Raw genomic sequence first — 21,040 nt, forward strand, 5'->3', positions numbered from 1 at the left:
TTCTCCAATGCAACTTGCATCAAAGCTTTATTTGCTGTTTTCAGAGTCTGAATGCGACGTCTCTGTACATGCAAAGGTCATCTCATTTCACTGCAGCGGACCAGTTTCCAACTGCTCTTCTGTGCATAAGAAACCTCTTTACAGTTACAAAATATAAAAGCACTTGTAGACACCCGATACTCTGTGAGGTCCAGGAAGCCCTCCCTCCTCTTTTATTTTTACATTAAAAATATAGGTTTTTCTAATTCTCAGTCACATGGTTAGGTTCTTTCCAAGACTGGATAAAGTGCCTCTCATCTGCCTTCCGTTCAGAAGTCCTGGAGCTTGTGGATTCATAAGGCAACTCCAAGAACACTGCAGCGGGGAAGCTGAGTTGTTCCCCCCCACACAACTTGAGTTCTTGTCCTATCATGACTCAAGTATCTGAGGACGGGCCCAGGAGAACAGTTGGGAAAATATATACTGTATTTCTATATACTGTAGTTCTCCCCTCCCACCCTATCTTGCAAAACACGTGGGATTCATAACCATCTGGGAAGCATATGACTTCTAGGATACCTGTGCGGCTTAGGAAATAGCACAGTATCAAATACCTTCCACATCACATGTGTTACTTTTATGAGCCCCATAGTTATAGGATCCATAAGGCAATGTGGAATGAAACCATCATGTAAAGGCTCAAATCCTTCTTTAGATTATGGCATAAGTTTTAGCTGGTGTGATGCCACCAAGGATTGTCACAGAGCAGTTAGTCCAAGTCACATTAGGAGCTGTCATGGCCCAGGTGAGAGGCAACTATTTAAGGGTGTTGTGGGAGGAGTGGGTAGGCAAAGAAGGCAGACTGGAATGGGATTTCAAGGGTTCACTTGCCAGAAATCTTAGGCTGGCTTTCCAGAGCAGAGAGCTGGCTTTCTGTCCCTCTTCCTGCAGGAGCCAACCAGACAAAAGGAAAAGTCCAGAGAGTGATGGGGACCAAACAGGACCCGGGCTGGTGATGACCCATGGTGCTCATCCTGCTGGCATGGACTTAGGCTCCCAGAGCCTTGGCCTCCCCAGGTACCATCGGGGTGGTTCCTGGTACTGTCTCAGCACAGAGCTAGGGTCCCCTACTCAGTATGGGACTCAGCCCAAGGTGGATCCTCTCTGAGCTGTGAAGTGGGTCCTGCCTGAGGGGCTCTCTCTACCCCAAAACTGCCCTCCACCCCATGAGATCATGGTGCTATGGGACCTTGGCCTCTAGGTTTCCACACCCAGAGTGGGGTGGGCGTTCCCAGGCTATAGAACCCCTCTGTCACTTTAAAGACGGCCATGGCTTAAACCTCCCAGTCAGGGGCTGCATCCACGCTTCACTCCAGGGCCAGTCTGGTGCACGGGGTGAAAAACAAACTGTAAAGCCGCAGACTGACCAGGTGGCTATCAACCCCAGCTGGGAGCCGCTGCAGTTTCCTTTAGGAAAATCAGCTCAGGATTTTCCCAAATCCTTTATCAGTCTCTAAGGCTCAGGACCTCAAGTCTATGACTATTTCTTTCCTTTTTTTTTAGTACCAGGAATCAAACTCAGGGACCTCATGCTTGCCAGGCAGGTGCTGTATCACTGAGCTAAATCCCCGGCCCCTCCATGCTTATTTCTGTTCTTGTTCCTTAGCACTTTCCTAAAGTGGGCCTCACTTCTGGGGAGGCGGAGGAAGACAAATTTGTTTGGGGCTGTATGACCTGTAAGATGCTGCTGTCCGATTATCCTTTCCCTAATCCCAGACAACCTGAGGTGGTCAGTGTCAATCTCACCCCAAGCCCCCAAAGTCCCCAATTCAGTGAGGTCTCACTTCCACCAGAATTTCTCCGGTGATGCTGAATAATTCTCTACAACATTAATTTTTGAGGCTTCACCATGAGTCATTAGGCAAGGGACCATGAAGACAAAGACCCACTGGAGGGGAAAGAGATACAGACTTAGCAGAAGGCCAGCTGTCAAAATGCTGATGGGCACAGGGGGAGGAGGAGGTTGTACCTACAGAGGAATCTGCATTCTACGTAAGACTCCTTTGAGAAGAGATAGAGCTGCTGGGTGGGGCAGGCGACTTGACTGCACACAGGTGATTAAGGCATATGAAGTTAGTTTAAAAAGACAGAATTGCAGAGGGGGCTCCAGGGAAACTTTGGGAGCTAGTGGTCAACCCACTGCTTAGCTCCAAAGAGCTCACCTAGTTTAGAAAAGGGGAAATGTACAACCCACTGGCCCAGCTTCCTGCCAAGACTCCCAAGCTTGGGTCACTTCTCACTACACTGCATAGATAGGACTCCAAGGTCGTGAGGAACCTGCTATAGGAGGGTTGCTCACAACCCACTGTGAATGTCAGCTGTGTGCTGCTGGAGATGAGACAAGGACCTTCAGGGCTTGCTCTGGCTAGGGTTGAGTCAGTGGGTGTGTCTACACTAAGGTGGAATTAAATAGGTATATGGCCAGTGAAGGTGTGAGAGGTTGGGCAAAAGATTCCCAGGCCAATCTCATTTGGGAGTGATTTCTCTCCTATCCATTTGACTTGGGCTTAAATCCAACTCACTTAGCATTAAACATTCTACATGCTGCTATACATCCACACAGGTACCAAAGGACCCTTTCCACTGGGCAGAAAGAGAGAGAAGAGCTAAGAGATGAAGTCAGGGTCAGAACACTAGCAGTGTGTTCTAAGGGAGGTTCTTTGACTTAGCCACCACATCAAGATTGTTGCAAAACATGAAGTGGATCTTCAAACAAAAATCAACCAAAGCAGTTCTGGAAGGATGAATACTTCCAGGGATAGCTACAGGGAACAGACTGACTATTATACCTCAGGGATGAGAATACAAACTGTCATTGAGCAGAGCTAAACTCCCAAACACAGACACAGGCCCAGCAACCGCCCATAAGTAGGCAAAGCCCAGGCCACCCACTCAGGGTGGAGGTGGGTGGGGCCCGCGGTTGCTGTCCACGGTGCTGAACAGTGACCCTAAGCCGCGCACTGGCATTTGTGTGAACCTTGAGAAATCCTAGAGAGAAAAGAGACAGTAAAAGCAGATTAGGGAAAAGAGACAGTAAAAGCAGATTAGGGAGGGAGATAAGATGGGGAGAGACATGAAGACTCATGGAGATGTGGTCACGGAGAAGAGAGGGAAGTTTTGATACTATTTGCAAATAATGGATTTACCAAGAAAGATGTTCCACCTCTGAGGAGTGTACTTTGCGGTCTAGCTGGTGCTATGCGTGGATCCATCAGGACATTCATCCCCAGGGCCCTCTGCGATCATGCCCTGTGAGCTGACCATGTATCTCACCACTGGGTGATTCTCTGGCAAGGTTGGCACGAGGTTTATGGCAACTCCAGCATGGCAGGCAGCCAGCCAGGTACATCTGGGATGTTTGCTGGTGCCTGGTGCTTTGGAAATGGAGGGGGATGGAGTTGAGGATTTCCAGGATAAAGGATAGAGCAGAAGTTGTCTGGAGTCCCCAGAGGCCTGGAGAGTCTCAGGAAGCAGCTTATAGAAAAAGAAAGAGGCAGGGTGAGTCTTACATTTTGTCACCAAACAGCCAGCACTCCTGGGAAGTCCTTGGCCTAGCGTTCCCCTCTGGGAAGGGTTTTGAGTAATGCCAGCATCGCCAGCATTTGAACAACCACCACCACAACAAAAGCATGTGGTTAGGTGGAGCTGGGAGGGGAGCGTCAAGGTGAGAGAAAACAAAAAACAAAAAGTAGCCTTTACTCAAGCATTTGCTTTGAGGCTGAATTAGTAAGGCTGCTCTATTCCAGCAACTTGGGCTTTGTTCAAAAGAACTGGAGAAGAAGATGCCTGGGGTGGGTCTGGTGTTTGACAAAGATACTGCCATTTAAGCTGCACTCATGACCCCCTGAGGTCCAGGGACAAAAGCCACACCTTGGAAATCAGGGCTCAAATGGGAAAGAAAGAGGGAGAATATATATAGGGTGACAGTTACACGTTGTACAAAGCTTGGATAGAGATAAGATAACCTGAGGTTGGATGCTTCAACACATACTATTCACACACCTGTCCGCCTGTCCTTTAATGTAAAAACATATATACATGTCAAGTTTCAAAGAAAATTGGCTAAGTTATTGCTTTATCGCCTTCCAAAGCAAACAAAAAGGAGGTCAGCTATGCACATGGCCCCACTAGAAGGAGAAATACACATAAGAGAATCGGGGAGGGTATGTTTAATAATTGGAAACGCTGATTCCTCATGAAGAAAAAGGAATCTGTCAAAGCAATCAGAACTCCCAACCCCATGGTAATGCCTTGGACCAAGATGACAGCAGCAAGTGAATGGTTGGAACCTTCTTGGAAATGTCCTTTCCTGGGGAAAAGACTCAGCCAAGAGTCGGTCTCCTAATTAAGGTGTTTTTCAGAACCTCATCAGCCTGGCACTGATGCTCCTGGAGACGCAGAAGGTGTCGAAAGACGGTAGAAATGCAGGCTCTAGTGTAAAAAGCAAAACCCCGCCAGGGGCATTTCTGGGCAGTCTGGCTTCTTTCCCAGCCGGAAGTGCTATCTTGGAGCTAAGCAGGTCCTTCAGGAGGGGATGCCTTCCTGTGGGATCCGGGCTCTGGAGAGAGGTCTCTGGCCCCAGGAGGGCCCAGGCACGTGAGCACGGTGCAGGAGGGAGGGCAGCAGCTTGGCCTCTCTGTGGCTCATGATGGTCTAACGGTTAAGGCTTCTGTTAATTAGATGTGGTACTGTCCCCTACCTGGAGAAGAAGGAGAAGTGCTGGTGTCAACAGTGGGAACATTTGGCCCTGCCTGGCTCCCTCACCAGGCCTTCCAACTTTTCATGGGGACTGGAGGTGCATTCCAGTGGTGGAGCACACACTTAGCATGAGCAAGGGCTTCCTTCCCCAGTACCGCCAAAAACCAAATAAATGAATAACCATTTCTGATAGTCCCCAGGGAAGCAGCCTTCATAAGCTCAGTCCAGGAAAGACTTTTTGGTGCGTAGGAAAGGGGTGAAGTGAGAGGGGTGGAGGGCCATCTGGTCCAGGGGACATTTAGGGCCAGTTCTGAGCCCCAGTTTCCTCAAGTGGATTGCTTATAATAATATATATTTCAAAATAAGTAGAAGAAAGTGTTTGGAATGCTCTCGCCACAAAGAATTAATAACTGTTTGAGGTGGTGGATTTGCTAATTACCCTGACTTAATCACACACACAGCTCATAGGTGTACTGAGACACTGCCCTGCATTCTATATATATGTACAACTACAGTGTGCTAATTAAAAATGAAATTAAACTTTAAAATGAATGGATTGCTGGAGGCTCCAGAAGACAGCACATATGCCGTACTAAACACAAAATAAACACAGGTGCTGACGCTTAGCCAAGCTCCTGGAGCATGGATTTACTGGGAGATTTTTAAGTCTTTTTGAGATGAACACACACTTATAAACTCAAACGTATGCATCCATCCATACATAAACATATTATGTAACATATATTATGTAGCAGCCCTGTAATCAAGCACATCATATGCTATGAATATTTATCCAGTGGGGCAAACAGGGCTGGGGGTGTAGCTCATGGTACAGCAACTGCCTAACATGGTCAAGGCCTTGAGCCTCATCTCTTGTACTTGTATATAGTTAAGCAAATACATAAATGCAAGAGGTGATCAAAATATAGGGTGAATGTTAAAATTTACTACAGTAAGAGACACATTGCCATTACTCCCTCTCAAAATACTCCCCCTTGCTCCCAACACACTTATCCCATCATTCTTGCCATTTCGGAAGCAGTTCTGAAAGTCCTCTTTCATGAGTGTCTTCACCAGTTGTGATAAAAAATACAGTAAATGCTGCTACAGAGAAAGGCCTTCCAATAGAAAGTTGGGCTCATAAAAACACTATGGGGCCAGGGATATAGCTCAGTGGCACAAGCGCCTGCCTGGCAAGCGCAAGGTCCTGAGTTTGATTCCCGGTACCAAAAAAAAAAAAAAAAAAAAAAAAAAACAAGAAAGAAAAAACACTATGGTGTGTCCTCATCTACCTTATTCACTGGATCCGGCACAATACGACTTCTGGCTCTCCCATCAAAATTAAAATAATCATGAAAGGTAAACATTTAATCAATTCAGGGCACTGAGGCAGCCATGATGGTGCAGCTATAAACACTCATGAAAAAGGGCTTCCTTCCCCAGTACCGCCAAAAACCAAATAAATGAATAACCATTTCTGATAGTCCCCAGGGGAGAAGGTTCTTCTGACCTGAGTGCTTCAGAAAGTGGTGAGAATGATGGGATAAGTATTTGAAGGGAGGAGGAGTGCTTGGGGCTGTGTCTTTCACTGTAATAAATTTTTAAAAATTTAAACAATCACCATATTTTTCGGCCCCATCTCATAAATCCATACATAAAGTGGTACAAACAGCATCCACAGCACTATCTCCACTCAGGTCAGGTTTTGCCACTGAAGGAGCGATTTTTAAAAAAAAGTGTTGTTTTCAAAGCATTTGGGACTTCAGGGGGCATGGGTCACTTCCGCCAATCAAACCAAGGCTGACTTTGCCTTGTCGTCGTGTGTCCCAAGCTGAGGACATACAGGCTGTGCACAGTTTGGTGCTTCCGGTGTGTTCTGGGTGAGCCCTGAGCATCCCTTAGTGGTGTGGGCACTGCTGACCCAGTTTGCGTGTGGACACTGAAGCTCCCAATGGCCAGTCATCTGAGATCTGCACCAGGGTATATATAATTGGTTTTTAAAATAAGGTCAGCCTGTGTGTTCCCCATCTGTGGATTCAACTGACTCCAGACTGAAGATGTTCTTTGGGAAAAAGTACATGTGTATTAAAGATGTATAGGAGTTTTGTATGTTATTATTCTTTCACTAATATAATACAATGACAATTTACATTGTACTAGGTATTATAATTACCCTAGCAGCGATTTAAAGTGTCGGGGAAGATGTGTGTAGGTTTTACACAAAGACTACATTGTTTTATATAAGGGGTTTGAGCATCCCTGGTTTTGAGTGTCTTTCTGGAACCACTCCCCTGTGGATACTGAGGGATGGTTGTATATATATTTTTAAATTAAATATAATTAGTTTGTACACGAATGCATTCCTCATGTAGAAATTGGAAACAGTTCAGATTAAACTCACCGTTGATATCCCACACTTTCATTATATAAAAGGAGTCTCAGGTGCAGTGGGAAGGGTTGGCCAAATGCACAGGGTCAAAGGCTGGGCATCTGCCAGGCCCATTTTTCCCACTCCAGGCTGCCCAGCTTAGCTCCAGCCCCATAGGACTAGGACACCACCACCCCTGAACACAACTCTGCCCACCCCCTCCCTCTGCATGGCTGCCCTCTCCCTGGCACCATGCCCCACTCCATGCCTCTGCCCTCCCCAGCTATGCTCCCGGGACCATGGGGCCCTTTCTACCTGTCACGCTTGGTTCTCATACAGGCTTTGCCTCTTCTTGGATTTCAGTTCCTTTAGCCACTGGGGAGAAGGTTCTTCTGACCTGAAACTGCAAGGCCAGGGAGTCAGTGTGGGCCACACCATGACTCCTGCGGGCAGAGCTGCATGGTGCCCGACTCTGTCCACTGTGCCCAGGCAGGGGCTGGTCAAGCGATCACGGTAGAAAGATGTCACATTAACACAATCAATATGCAAGAAGCAGAAATTCATCAAAATGTCCATCCATGGACAAAGATAAAGAAGTCCTGGTATATTCATTCTGTGAAATAATCTGCAAAAGGTTATCTTACATAAAGTTATTTCATACATCCATTTATCAATTATCCATCCATCCTTCTATCTCTATCCATGTACAGAATCTCTTAATTTTATGTCACCTCAACCAGACCATGGTACCCAGATATTTGCTTAGACATTATTCTAGCTGTTTCTGTGAAGGGTTCTTTTTCTGGATGAAATTAACATTTAAATCAGTAGACTGAGCAAAGCAATTAACCTCCATACTTGGTGGGCCATACCCAATCAGCTGAAGGCATCAATAGAAAAAGAATTGACTTCCTGGAAAGAAGATTGGACTGGAACCCTGCGTCTCTAGCCTGCCAGCCTCCTCTGTAGATTTTGAACCTACCAGTAGCCTCCACAACCACATGAGCCAGTTCTTTAAAATCACCCCCTACTACCCACCTACACACACACACACATACACACCTAACATACTTTCTGAGCTCAGAAAAGAAGAAGCAGCTCCTACCCCCTGGCCCTGGAGAGCCCAGCAAATTGCTGACCTGGTTAGGGGCAGCTCAGGGAAAAGGGTAGTGGTAACTTGGGGACATCATGAGCTGTTCCACTCATGAACATGAGGAAAGAGGAAATGAGGAAAGAGACAGCCCCTGGGCAGACCTGGGTGTGAGATACCCCAGACTCCAGAGGCGCTGAAGTCCCAGGTCAGGGGCCTCCTCCAGCCATGGAGATGCGCATGTACTTCTGGACCCTGTACTTCTGCTGTCCCTAGGATGGGGGCACATGGCAGCTGTCCCTGTCTCTCTGATCTTGTCCTTTTGCTCCGTGCTGCAGTGACACGCACCGCCTGTGGCTCCAGGAACACAGGCCTCCAGGTCCCTGCTCACTGCAGCCCCTGCTCAGCACCTGCTCTCGCCGCCCCTTGGCCTAGCTGAGACCTGTTTGGTCATCTGGGCTCGGCAGAAGTACCTCCTTCTCTGCGGGGCTATCTGGACGCCCCTCCCGTCAGCTCGTGGGATGTGACCAGCCTCTCCTCCATGAGTCAGACAAAGGACTAGACAGTAACTATTTCTGATTGTGGGCTACGGATGTCTCTGCAGTTATCATGCGGAAGCAGCCACACACAATACTGATGTGAGTGGGCGTGGCTCTGTGCCAGTAAAGCTTTATTGGCAAATCCAGACAGTAGGCTACACTTTGCCAATTCTATTCTATTTTGGTACTTATATCACAACCCTGGCTTCCAAAATAATTCCTAACTTTATGTGCTGACAGTACTTGCTATAAGAATTTCACCGTCTATTGAGCATATCTACACACCAGGCCCCCAGTCACTGCACATTTCATCCTCACAGCCACCCGGCAGGTCATGACAGTTTGTAAACCCATTTCACAGATGAGGAAACTGAGACTCATAGCTGTACAGTGACTTTGCACAGCTGGACTCCAGCCTGGGCTGTGTAACTTTGGAGCCTGTGCCTATGACCTCTAGCCCAGCTGAGAGCTCTGTGGGGCAGGAGCTGTGCTGAGGTCATCTCTGCATCGAGCAGGCTGAGCCCAGGCACAGGACAGTTGTTCCACGAAGGGTCACTGATCAGAGCCAAGTTCACCTCTTTCCACTTGGCTATACCCTTGGATTGTCTTTCCCACATCCCCTGATCCTGCTGAGACAAAGGTGCTTCCCAGAGGGTGAGTGGAAGGAGCAAGCCTCAGTTTCACCACTGTCTGCCCAGATCAGGAGTGCCCTGGGTTTCTGCGGGGCGGGCAGCGCACATGATCCTGGCCTCCATGCCCTCCTCTGGCACTGAGTTTAGCTGTCAGGACGCAGAGAGGCCCCTGCATCCCAGGGCAGATGCTGGAGGAGAATCAGCAGAGATGCGCTCCTCGCCAGCGCTCTGCGACGCCAAGTCTGTCTGCACACTGCTTACCTCTTGTCTTCCGTGCTGGAGGGAAGCACTCGGCTGCCCAGTACCCCAGGCTGGAACTGGGGCTTGGGGGTCTTGGGCTGCGGGGCCCGGCCGGCGGTCTCACCAGGACTGTCCACCTCTGGCCTCTTGTGCAGCTGAGCCTGGGAAGAAGTGAGAACCAGGATTACCGGCCTTGCGTATGGGAGAGTTTGCTTGTCCACAGGGCTCGGAAAGCAACGGCCCCCAAGGAAGCTGACACGGGGCTGAGGAGTCAGGCTAGGCTGGTGTCCAGGATCAGGACCCTCAGGATCAGCCCTGCATAGCCAGGTCCTCACTGCCTCATCCTCCACCTTGCTGAGGCCAGCAGCTCTGCCTCCAGCGGAGCCCACTCTGCATAGATTCTTATTCCTGCATCTTTACAAAAGGAGTAATCCTAACTGTCCACTAGGTTCCCACGGGCAAGCAGTGGGCAAGCGTCACCATTTTGGAGGGCATTTAAGACTCATGAGAGGGCCCGCAGGTTTGGGGCTGCAGAAAGACAGCAAAGGGAGACAAAGCAACACTGGGCCACTGGTGAAATCCAAATAAATGACTAATGTTAATAACCAGAGGCCACTTCCCTGGTTGTGACAATGTGCTATGGTCATGAGCGATACAATCGCTGGGGTAGGAGAGTCGAAGGTATGCGGGAGCTCTCCGTACTACTGCTGCAACGTCCGCTGGGGGTCTTAAACTATTTGAGAAATAAGGAGGGAGCAAGGGTTAGCAAATGATGGATGGACACATGATGGATGGGGAGGGAGGAGAGAGGGAGGGAGGAACATCCCCCCCATGAGGTGGCTCTGGTACCTTCAGGACGGCCGGGTCCACGCCTGGAAACACAGGCACCCTCTGTGGCTGGCTGACTGGCGTCTTCTCTGTCCTGGATGGCGCTTCCTCCTCATCAGAATCTTCCCTTCTGGGCAGTTTCTCTTCTGTTGCAAAGAAAAGAGCACGGAAGTTACCTGCAGCTGCTGCCTGCGGAGCCATGTGCCGGACCCCTTGCATATGGTGGGCATCTCAGCACCCCTCCTGCAGCCTGCAAGGACTCCGTGCCTAGGCTCGGCTCTCGTGCGGGAGAGGATGAGCCCAGGTGCCCACCGTCATGCTCTCCTCCTCCCAACTCTGCTAGGAGATGGGACACCGGGCAGAGCAGGATTTCTTCTGGAGGAGGGCACATGCAGGCAGACCCACCTCACGGGCCCTGGCTCATGCCATGTCAGGGCAATAGAAGGAAATCCTTCATGGGCAGCGGAACAGAGACAGAAACGTGCCCAGTTAACGAGACTCTGGGGTTGTGCCCTCCGAGGACAGGGTGAAGAGTCTCCTGTGCCTCCTGGGCGATGGACTGCTGGGCCCCGTCTTCCAGGACTGGAGGGTAAGGAGTTTCAGCCTGCTAGAGGCCCGGGCACGTGCGGGTACTGAGGTGGGGGTGGGGTTACCCTCTCAGCAAGGCCTAATCCTTCCAGTCTGGGCTAAGTAGGGAACTTGGCACACGAGGAAGGGCCAGTCCCAGTCTCCCCCGGTCCTGGGGGCCCCCTCAAGTCTGCTGGGAGCCAGAAGTGCTGCTGCCAGGGCCACACTGGGGAATCTCTGCACTTCTGTCCCTACTGTGGTCTTCATGTGTTCCGGGTAGCTTGGCATATGAGGTGTGATCAAAAGCACTGTGAATGCTTAAATTTTGTTTTTTTTTTTTTTTTTTTTTTTTTAAATCATAGTAAAAGACACACTGACATTAATCCTCTTCACTTCAAACACTGTATCCCATCATTCTTGCCACTTTCCGAAGCAGCTCTGGAAATCCTCTTTCATTAGTGTCTCTGATTGCACTGTGGTGGCTGCCTCAATTCAAAGCAATTACCTCTCAGGGTCATTTTTACTTTGGGAAAGAGCCAGAAGTTACACATGCCAGGTCCAGTGAATAAAGAGGATGAGGACACACTGTGGTGTTTTTAGGACCTGCCTTTTTTTGGATGACACATAGCAGCAGCATTCACCATAGTTTTTACTACACCAAATAGAGACACTCATAAAAGAGAACTTCCAGAACTGCTGCAGAAAGCGGCAAGGACAATGGAATAAGTGTTTGAAGAGTGTGTGTGTGTGTGTGTGTGTGTGTGTGTGTGTGTGTGTGTGTGTGTGTGAATATTCTGAGAGAGATTAGAAACAGTGTGTCTTCTAGTGTATTAACTGTTAAATATAAGCATTCACTGTATCTTTTGATCATACCTTGTAGCTTGGCTCAGAAAGCCAAGAAAGCACACAGGGAGATATCTCACTCACACAAGGTACCTAAGCATTTTCTTTAAAAACAGAAATGGAATGGGAGAGGGAGATAATCTTCCTAGCATTTGTTAAAGGTTATCTGGTCAGAAGCGATGGATTTTACTGACTTCAGAGGTTTGGCTGACATCCTTTTGTTTGCCAAGGGCAAATCTCAGATTACTAAAAAACACCTACAGTAGCTTTTCGGAGACTAAAAACTGTCTGAGCTGGGGGTGGTGCTGTACACCTGTAACGCCAGCACTCTGAGAGGCTGAGGCAGCAGGAACCTAAATTTGAGCCTAGCCTGGGTAATTTAGCAACTTAGGGAGACTTTGTCTCAAAATTAAAAAAAAAAAAAAAAGGGCTAGAGACATAGCTCAGCACAAAGGCCCTGGGTACAATCCCCATTACCTCTCCCCACCACAAAAGCTGTGTCTGTACAGGGGAGCTCAGCTGCCATAGCCCCCACTGCAAGGAGCAATTTAGCTTCCTCTTAAAAATCTTTCACAGCTCTCCACCTACCAATGAAATCTAACTCCTTAACAAAGGACCAAGGGGTGAGCTGGCCCTTGCATGTCTTTAGAGCACATGTCTCTGATACCCAGTGTGAGGGACTGCTGGGAAATGCCCCTGGTACACACGGAGTACTCTCACCACACCTCTGTCCCTTTGATCCTGGAGACACCTCTGCCTGGAACAACTTTCTCTAGATAAATTCTTATCTGCTATAAGAGGCAGCTCAGATTTTGACACAGAAGCAGCCAAAGCAGTCCTTAGAGGAACATGTATAGCCTTTAATAATTATTAAACAAAAAGACCTATAATAAACGAAGTGATTTTCAACCCAGGAGTTTGGGAAAAGACCTGCAAGCAAACTTAAAGAATGCAAAAGGGTGAACTTGATAAAGATAAAAGCAGAAACAGTGAAACCCTGTTGTGTCTCTGTCCTTCGTAATATGCAAGATCCAAATTATCATTCCTCAGAAGGTTTTTTATTATAGTTTCTGATAAGCTCTACAAAATAAGAGATCAGTTTCTTACGTAATTATGTCCAAGGCACAAAAGCCTGCAAAGTTGGGGAGTTCTTCCCAGGATCCCCCCCAAGCCCCTGCTGCTCTGTGGGCGTTGGGGTGGGATGGAAGGCACAGGCGTACAAACCTGTTGAGTCCTTGAACATCCATGTGTTATCATTCTCCTCCTCCAAAGGGGACCGGCTCTCTGACTCACTGAATCGGCTCCGCCGGAGGGAGTGGGAGATAGGGCCCCTGCGGCGGCTTCTCTTGCTGAGCTGCACTCGGCTCTTGAGAGCACTGGAGTCCAAGACTGAGGTTTGCTTCAGTGGCCAGAAAGAGGAAGAACAAAAAAAAAAAAAAAGAAAAGAAAAGAAAAGAAAAGAAAAAGAAAAAGCAAGAGAACCATCAATCAAGGGCACTACCTCGGGGTGTACACGGCTTCCTTGATTTGTGAGAGGCTATTTAGTTGGGGCCAGGGTTTTACATTTTATTTTACTAATTACTTAATTAGTAAATTAATAAAGACCAAAACTCTTTGCCACACTGGGGACTGAACCCAGGGCCTTTGCACTGAGCTACATCCCCAGACCTTTTTCAATTTTTTATTCTTGAGACACAGTCTTGCTGAGTCAAGTCTTGCTAAGTTGCCCAGGCTTGGCTCAAACTTGATCCTTCTGCCTTAGCCTCTCAGAGTGCTGGGGTTACAGGCGTGCACCACTACTATCAATTCAGGGCTGGTTTCTTAGACAGGGAGATAGCTCTGTATCCATGGAATAGGGGCTGGGGATTTAGCTCAGCGGCACGGTGCCTGCCTGGCAAACACAAGGTTGTGAGTGCAATTCCTGGTAACGGAAACAAACAAACAAACAAACAAACAAACCATGGAATGCCTGCCCTGGTGACCTCCGCCCCAAACACTCCCCTCAGAGACCAAAACCCAGGCAAGTGAGACACACACCCCAGCACAGGATAATAAGCAGTTAGACCTGTGCCAGCGTTTGGGATCCATCCGTGGCCACTTCAAATTCTTAATCTGCAGAATGGGCAGGGGGTTTTGCCTCTTGGGCTGTTAGTGTTTGCTGAGAGGGACGGCGACCAGGCCCCCACCAGTGCTGACACCGAGTGGCTGGTGGCTGTTGACGCTGCTGTTGCTCCTTCTAATGGACATGGAAAAGAAAACGCTTCGTGTTCTGGAAGGAATGTTCAGCAAGATATGCGAGGGCACGGTGACATCGCACAAGTCCTGAGCCATAGCAGCGTTGGGCAACCTGGAGCCCTCAGTGAATGCAGCACCTAACTTAACCCTTACAACAGGAGAGGTGGGCCACGGCGGATGAAGGCTTTCCTGCTTCTCTCTGTCTCACTTATCTGCTGGTGCCCAGGAGAGCCTGGCCGTGTGTAGGGAGGTGTAGCGAGGTGTAAGGTCCCAGAGGAAGCCCCGGTGGGGGAACCTGGCAGCTTTCCTAAAGCGTATGTGTGTGGCACTGCTCCCAGGAAAGAGGGGCCTTCCAGATGCTACAGACCTGCACCTACATGAGGCAGCGGGCAGTGGCTCTATTGTCACGGGAGGGGAGTAATGACCCCTCACCCTGTGTCTCAAGGCCTGATTCCTGGGGTGGGGCTTGTCAGTGAGAAGAATGGGACCTGGTCTGGGAGGGTCTGGGTGGAGCAAGAGGCCATTTGATGGGGCACCTGGCACCCTGCGGTGGGGGGGAGCTGAGTCCTACGGGCTGCCCCCCCCACAACAGGTACCCATGCCTGAGGGGTTTTCCTTCCTGCAGCAGGTATCACAGAGCGCCCTGAATGTTACAGAGCAAAGCCTTGGTGGCAATGCCCAGCACAACCAGCAGTCACACATCAGGCTCTGCATGCCCGGGAGAGAAACCTCAGGCCAACCTCCAGGGCAGGAATCAGACTTCCTGCCTACCTGGCAGGTGAGGGTTTAGCTTAGCTTTAATCAGAACTCGTGTGATTGCATGTAGGTGTGGAGTGAGGAAGCTCAGGCCCCAGGAGCCTAAGACATCTGCCCCAAGACACACCGCCGGAAGACACTGGCTTGGGCTACATGCCTAAGCAATCCCGTCTCAAAGACTGCACTCGGCACCCACAGGCCTAAGAGCTGACCCCTGCAGGCAGGTCCCCGGGGGACACTGGAACTTCCCTAAGAAGAAAGCACTGGCCAGGGGTGGGTGCACAGGCCTACATTGGAGCTCCTCCCAGGCTGAGGCAGGAGGATTGCAAGTTTAAGACCAACCTGGGCAAACTATGGAGACTTGTCTCAAAACATAAAAAGGGCTGGGGGTGTAACTCGGTGGTAGAGTGACCCTGGGTTTGATCCTCAGTACCATGGACGACTGCTTCCAGCACACCCACCCCGTGAGACTTACGTGGATGAAGGAGAAGTCATCTGTCCCCTGGGGAGGGCAGGTGTCCTGTCGGGGCAGCGCCTCTGTCCCATCTGTAGAGTCCAGCTCAGAGCTGGAGTGGTCCATGCTGGCGCTCTGCTGGTCCCCCGCCGAGGTGGGCTCTGTCTGGGAGGACAGGGACGACAGGCGGCTGCTGGGGGGCTGTTTCCGCACGGATGTGCTGCTGCTGTCTGGAGACGGAGACTCGGGGGCCAGGCTGCAGGAAAGGGAGGGAAGGGAGACACGTGGTGGGGCAGCCCAGGCAGGCTGCGAGTGCAAAGTCCACCCAGGGTACTCCCAGCACTTTGGACGAAGAAAAGAAAGTGAAATGTGTGGCTGGTAACTTCTCATGTCAACTGCATGCTGCAATGGGAGTCTTTCAGCTCTGTTGCTTTTGATCAAATTCATTTGAATTAAAACTTGTGGAGTTTAAAATTAATTCATTTTGTTTGTTTCTTTTCACTCTTTGGATGTGGCCACCAGCGCATTTTAAATGACACACATCTCTCCAGTGCAGCCCAAGTTGTATTTCTGTTGCCCAGTGCTGAGGTAGAACAAATCACTACCAGCAGCTACCTGCTGCAGGCCAGGGAGCAGGGAAATCTCCTGCACTGCTCCGGTCACTCAGTCAGTGAAGATTTACTGAGCACCTACTATGTGCCAGGCATTGTGCTAAAAACTGCATCATTTAATCCCCTCCATAATCCTATGGGATTATTTAAAACCCCATAGCCCCTACAATCCTGCAAGACGGGAGTAACTCATGAATTAAATACCGACCTTGTTAAAGATGAGGAAACTGAGGCCCAGAGACACCATACTGAGTGCCCAAGGGGGTGGAACTGGGACGGAGCCAGGCTGTCTGACTCCAGGATCCGTGTTGCAGGCCCTCTGCTACCCCTCAACTCTCTAGCCATGGAAATACACTGAGGTGCGTTCAGAGAAGTAGAGCCACGCAGGTCAGGAAACTCATAAATAAGTCATGCCAATGGCTTTTCCCTCCCAACACAAACACACGCACACTAAAGACGCACAAGTCCAGAGCCCAGCCAAGCCTCCAAGGCCCGGGAAACCCTTTCCCTGAGGAAGGGCAGGCGGGCTCCCCTGACAGGTGGGCCCAGTCTGAGCTGATTTCCCTACCTGGATGAGGGCGGTTGTGGAGGGAATGGAGCGGTCGTGAGGCAAACTCACAGAGGCTGAGGGAAATACCATCAGCAGACAGCAGAGGACAGCACCACCCAAGGTTGGGAGCAGGGCTCCAAGGAGGGCCAGGAGGCGCAGCACCGCCGGGAGACAGCAGAGGGCGCGCGCCACCAAGAGCTGATCTAAAGAGTGGGCTTTGGGTCTGGAGGCGGAAAGTGGCTCCCAGGGTCACTCAGGAAATAGGCAAAGCGTGGGCTCAGTCTCCACACTCAGTCCAGGGCTCTCGCGGGGGCGCTGCAGTGAAATTTAAGCTCATTAACTAAACACTTAGATCTCACAGGCTAGAAAGGGGAAGAAAGGTTTGTAGGTCCTGCCCTTGGCTTCTCTTTCTTTTTCTTATCCATTCCCAGTTCCATCAACGGCAACACAACTCTCAATAAGAGGCTGCCAGGGGCGTGGCTACTCCTGACATCGAGGGAAGGAGGTGAGAGACCTGGGTTCAAGCGCAGTCAGACTTGAACACACACGGGGTCCCTGGTCAGATTCCTCGTGTCCGAGCCTCACTTTCCTAGGTGAGGTGTGCTAGGGAAAGTGAGTCACAGAGTGACAGGAGTGGTAAGTGGCCCTGTGGGGAGCTGAACCCTGGTCTCTCTGACGTCCAAGACTTTGCCTGAAGTCATGAAGCCACCGGCCGGGGAAGGTATGGGCTGAAAATAGCCCAGGTGGCCCGGATGCAGCCGCTGTGCTCATCCCACCCAAGAGGGGAATATGTGTGAAACAAAAACAGGCACGGTACACTAAAGCTCCCGGTGTGTGCCGGGTCCTCACTGCCACACGAGCCTCCCTCAACCATCCCGTGTGCTGAGTGCTGTGGCTTTTCTCTGCCGCACAATGGGTAAGAGAACGAAACATCACCGCGCTCTGTGAACCCACGTGAACAGTGCCCGGCACACATGCCCAGTAAACCTCGGCTGATTTCTAAGTGTGACTCCCTTTCTGTGGAGAAGGAACCTACCTGGGAAAATATAATCAATCTACTCAGGTCCCACCACAGTTAGGGTGGGGCTGGACTCACGCCAGCCTGCTCCTGAATGCAGGGTGTGCTCCGCAAACTTCAGCCCTTAGAACCTGGCAGAATGTGCCTTCCGGTCAGGCTGACAGCGGTGGCCCCACCAGACGCGAGTGGTGGAGACCCTAAATGTTGCCTCTGATGCCTTGTGTGCACTTCATGTGCACGTTTGTAAGCCTGCACACACGGAAAGAAGGCTGGGAATATGCCAGAGAGCATTATGCAGGTCCGTCTGTGTCCTGGGGTTATGGGCAGTTTTCATTTCCTTTATAATTTTTATAGCATTAGTACACACAATACAAAGGCCACCATGAGTGATGCTGACTATATTCAGTGTTCTGCAACCACCATCAGTGCCTAGGACATTCTCGTTATCCCAAAAGGAAACCAGTGCCCGGGAAGCAGTGGTACCCATTCTCCCAACTGTATCTCTCCCTGTGGATTTGCCTGTACTGGGCATCATCTATCTATCTATCTATCTATCTATCTATCTATCTATCTATCTATCTATCATCTATCTATCTAAATTTCTTTTTTTTTTTTTTTTTCTGGTACTGGGAACTGAACTCACGACCTTGTGCTTGCCAGGCAGGCACTGTGCCACTGAGCTACATCCCCAGCCCCCTAAATTTCTTTTTTACAACCCAAATGGTTTCCTCATATGACTAGGATATGGAAATCACAACATCTCTGAGCCAGATGCCCTCAGGGCAGCAGGGAACCTGCCCATGTACGCTACCTGTCTGCGCTCTGGCGCTGTTCTGCCCACGTCCCATACTGGCCATCGGCTTCGTGCACGAGGGTGTCGGTGTCCTTGGCCTCGGCGGGTCGCCTGGAGAAGCACTGCTTCAGCTGGTCCTGCGGGGGCAAGTGGACAGGAGAGTCCATCAGGAAAGTACATGGTGCCCTCGGAGTTTTGCTCAGGATGTCATGGGAGGCAGGACTTTGCATGCTCCGACAGGCAAGCTGCGATACTGGGGTCCCAGACCTGTAGTCCCCTGGGTGTCCCCATCCCTCCCCACTCCCAGAGCAGCCTTCTCCACTTCAGTGCCCCCAAAATTCACCACACTCCCACAGGCACCCCCCACCCTATGCCTCCGTATCACCATCACCCAGCATGTCTCCCGCACAGCCCTGTGCCAGCACAAGGAGCCAAGCAACGCCATTGACATGAGGTCACCTCGCTGGTGATGGTCCCAGCACAGTGCTGTGAGGTGACTCTGACTACAACCCCCATTTTGCATCTGAGAACAGGCTTAGAGAGGCAAAGGGACACGGTGCCCTGAGTCAAAGAGGCAATGAACAGCAAGGGAGAATTCAAACCTAGGCAACAGCCTTGAACCCCAAGGCTACCCACTGCGCCTGGGCAGCCCTGGCCCATCAGTCTGTCATTCCCCAGTCAATTACCCTGCCCTTGACCGGAGCCCTCAGAGGGGGTGGCCTGGCCCTGGGGGAAACGGCCCCTGAAATACTGTGGCTTCCACCTGTTCCTGTGACCAGGCCGCAGAGGTGTGGGATTCAGGCTTGGGGGACCCACGAGCAGGGGGACACGCCTGCCATCCAAGGCCAGGCTCAGGGTCCTTTAGGACAGCATCCCTGATGCCTTTCTCAACTGCTCTGCCACACTGCACCCAGCCTCAGACCTTCAAGCCTCCTTCCAGAACATTCCATCCAGCAGAAATCAGCTTTTCACAGCACAGCTATCAGAGCATTTCCAGCCCTGCAGAACACCCTAGTGGATGGCACCGCCTACAGCTTCCCACAGCATAGTAACTGTGACTGACCACAATTCCTTGCCAAGCCTGCCCTCGCCAAGCCAGAATACCTGCATCTGAATCTTGGCTCTGCTTTGTATGCAGTAGCTGTGAGACCTTGGAGAGGTTCCCTTACCTCTCTGTGCACACAGAGCAAGTGTTAATTAAGCATTATGGTGTCATTGCAGTTATGATTTTACAACACAGGCTCTCAAAACTGCAAGTAGAGCCGGGGGCCAGGGCTATCTAAGGGGCTTCACCTCCTAAATGAGTTAAGCACAGGAGCTGTTTATAGCACCTTCTCTGGCGGGTCTCCTGGCAACTCTGTGTGCACAGCGCATGTCATCCAGATGTCACCACCCTCCAGGGCCTGGCGGGACTTCAAATCAGCGACACTTCACCTGAGCTCTCAGGGCTCTGGGGCCTCAAGATCAACCACAAGATAAGCCTGAAACTCCCAAAACTTTCTGAAAATCTGATTTTTAAAGTTTGCATTCACTGAACGTTCTTCCACTTCAGTTTTGAGTCACAGGCTCTGACCTAAACGCTTACTGGCCGCAGGGAGGCGGACAGCTACAAGGTGGCCCGAAAATGCGCAGGGCGAATTAGAAGGGCGCAGAAGAGGGTGTACACACAGACGCCGCCCCCAGCGCTGCAGAGCTGTCCATCATCAAATGAGGACAATCGCATCCTAGAATTTACACCTGGGAGGACGCTCAGGGGAAACTGAGGCCCCAGGCTGGGACAGCCAGATGGCTCTCACTACTCAGGGTGTGAGAGGGAGGGCTGGGGCAAGTGAAACCCAAACTCTGCGATTCTTCTGGCCCCTGGCGTTCTACCTCCTCACCTTCCCATAATGCTTCTTGGTGATGTACAGAAAAATGTTTTTAAAAACCTCAAGAACTTGGCAGACTTCAAACCCACTTGCTCGGGCTAGTTGAGCCGGCCCTCAGCCACTGGTGGGTGGAAACTCCTGGCCAGTGCTGCAGCCCAGCCCCTAAGGGGACAACTCAGTGATGGCTGCCCTGGGGGGACCAGGCTACCTGGAACCTTTAAGGACTGTGTTAGAACAAGTCATAACTCAGATCCCCAAATTTAAAATGTACAAGTTTAGTTGACACGGCACTTTTAGTTCCAGAAACTTATCTCAAGGAAATCATCAGACACGCTTGCCAAGATCCATAGTGCAGACGCTCCCGGCAGGATTGATTTTCATTGCAAAACATTTGAAATGACCTAAATATCTAATAAGACAGGACCTGTGGAATACAAAAGCCACACCATGGAGTAGATGCATGAAGGAAAATGACATTCATTAAGAATATTTTCTGTCACAGGAAGATGTGTGCCGCATACCAGCAAATGTAAAAAGAAAAAAATTTTTAAAAGGTATCTATGCGGTGCACATTGTGAAACCAGTTTTGTAAAAAAAAAACCCAAAAAACAGACACGTATGAGTATAAGCATGGAAAAACACCTGGAAGATTCTGTGGCAAACAATTCACAGTGGTAAAATCACAGGCTTTTTATTATTGGTGTTGACTTTATTCAGTATCCACATTTATAAATTTATATTCTGATAGAATTTGATGATAAAAGAAAATAAAATTCATTAAGTCATACTTCTTAGCACTAATATATAAAACAAGCTCAGTATTTTTCCCATAAAGGGTCAGATAGTAAATATTTGAGGTCTTGTGGGCCACAAGGGTCTCTGTCCCCATGCTCAACCCTACCACTGATACC

The 21,040-nt window shown here is 50.0% G+C and overlaps 1 protein-coding gene across 5 annotated transcripts in view; it reads right to left on the reverse strand.

Annotated features, from left to right (window-relative positions):
* Kiaa1671 (KIAA1671 ortholog) overlaps nt 1-21,040 on the reverse strand; it is a 139,383-nt gene continuing 118,343 nt past the window's right edge. For all 5 annotated transcript variants that reach the window (XM_005396132.2, XM_013520403.1, XM_013520404.1 and 2 more), the window contains 7 exons: nt 18,280-18,398; nt 15,311-15,545; nt 13,069-13,243; nt 10,456-10,580; nt 9,628-9,767; nt 7,421-7,508; nt 1-4,738 (listed from right to left, as the gene is read on the reverse strand). In XM_005396132.2, the coding sequence (XP_005396189.1) occupies nt 7,424-7,508; nt 9,628-9,767; nt 10,456-10,580; nt 13,069-13,243; nt 15,311-15,545; nt 18,280-18,398 (879 nt within the window). In that variant the 3' untranslated portion in view covers nt 1-4,738; nt 7,421-7,423. The remainder of the gene's footprint in view (nt 4,739-7,420; nt 7,509-9,627; nt 9,768-10,455; nt 10,581-13,068; nt 13,244-15,310; nt 15,546-18,279; nt 18,399-21,040) is intronic.

Source organism: Chinchilla lanigera, unplaced genomic scaffold (assembly GCF_000276665.1).
Source record: "Chinchilla lanigera isolate Chin_1 unplaced genomic scaffold, ChiLan1.0 scaffold00054, whole genome shotgun sequence".
NCBI classification, from domain to species: Eukaryota; Metazoa; Chordata; class Mammalia; order Rodentia; family Chinchillidae; genus Chinchilla; species Chinchilla lanigera.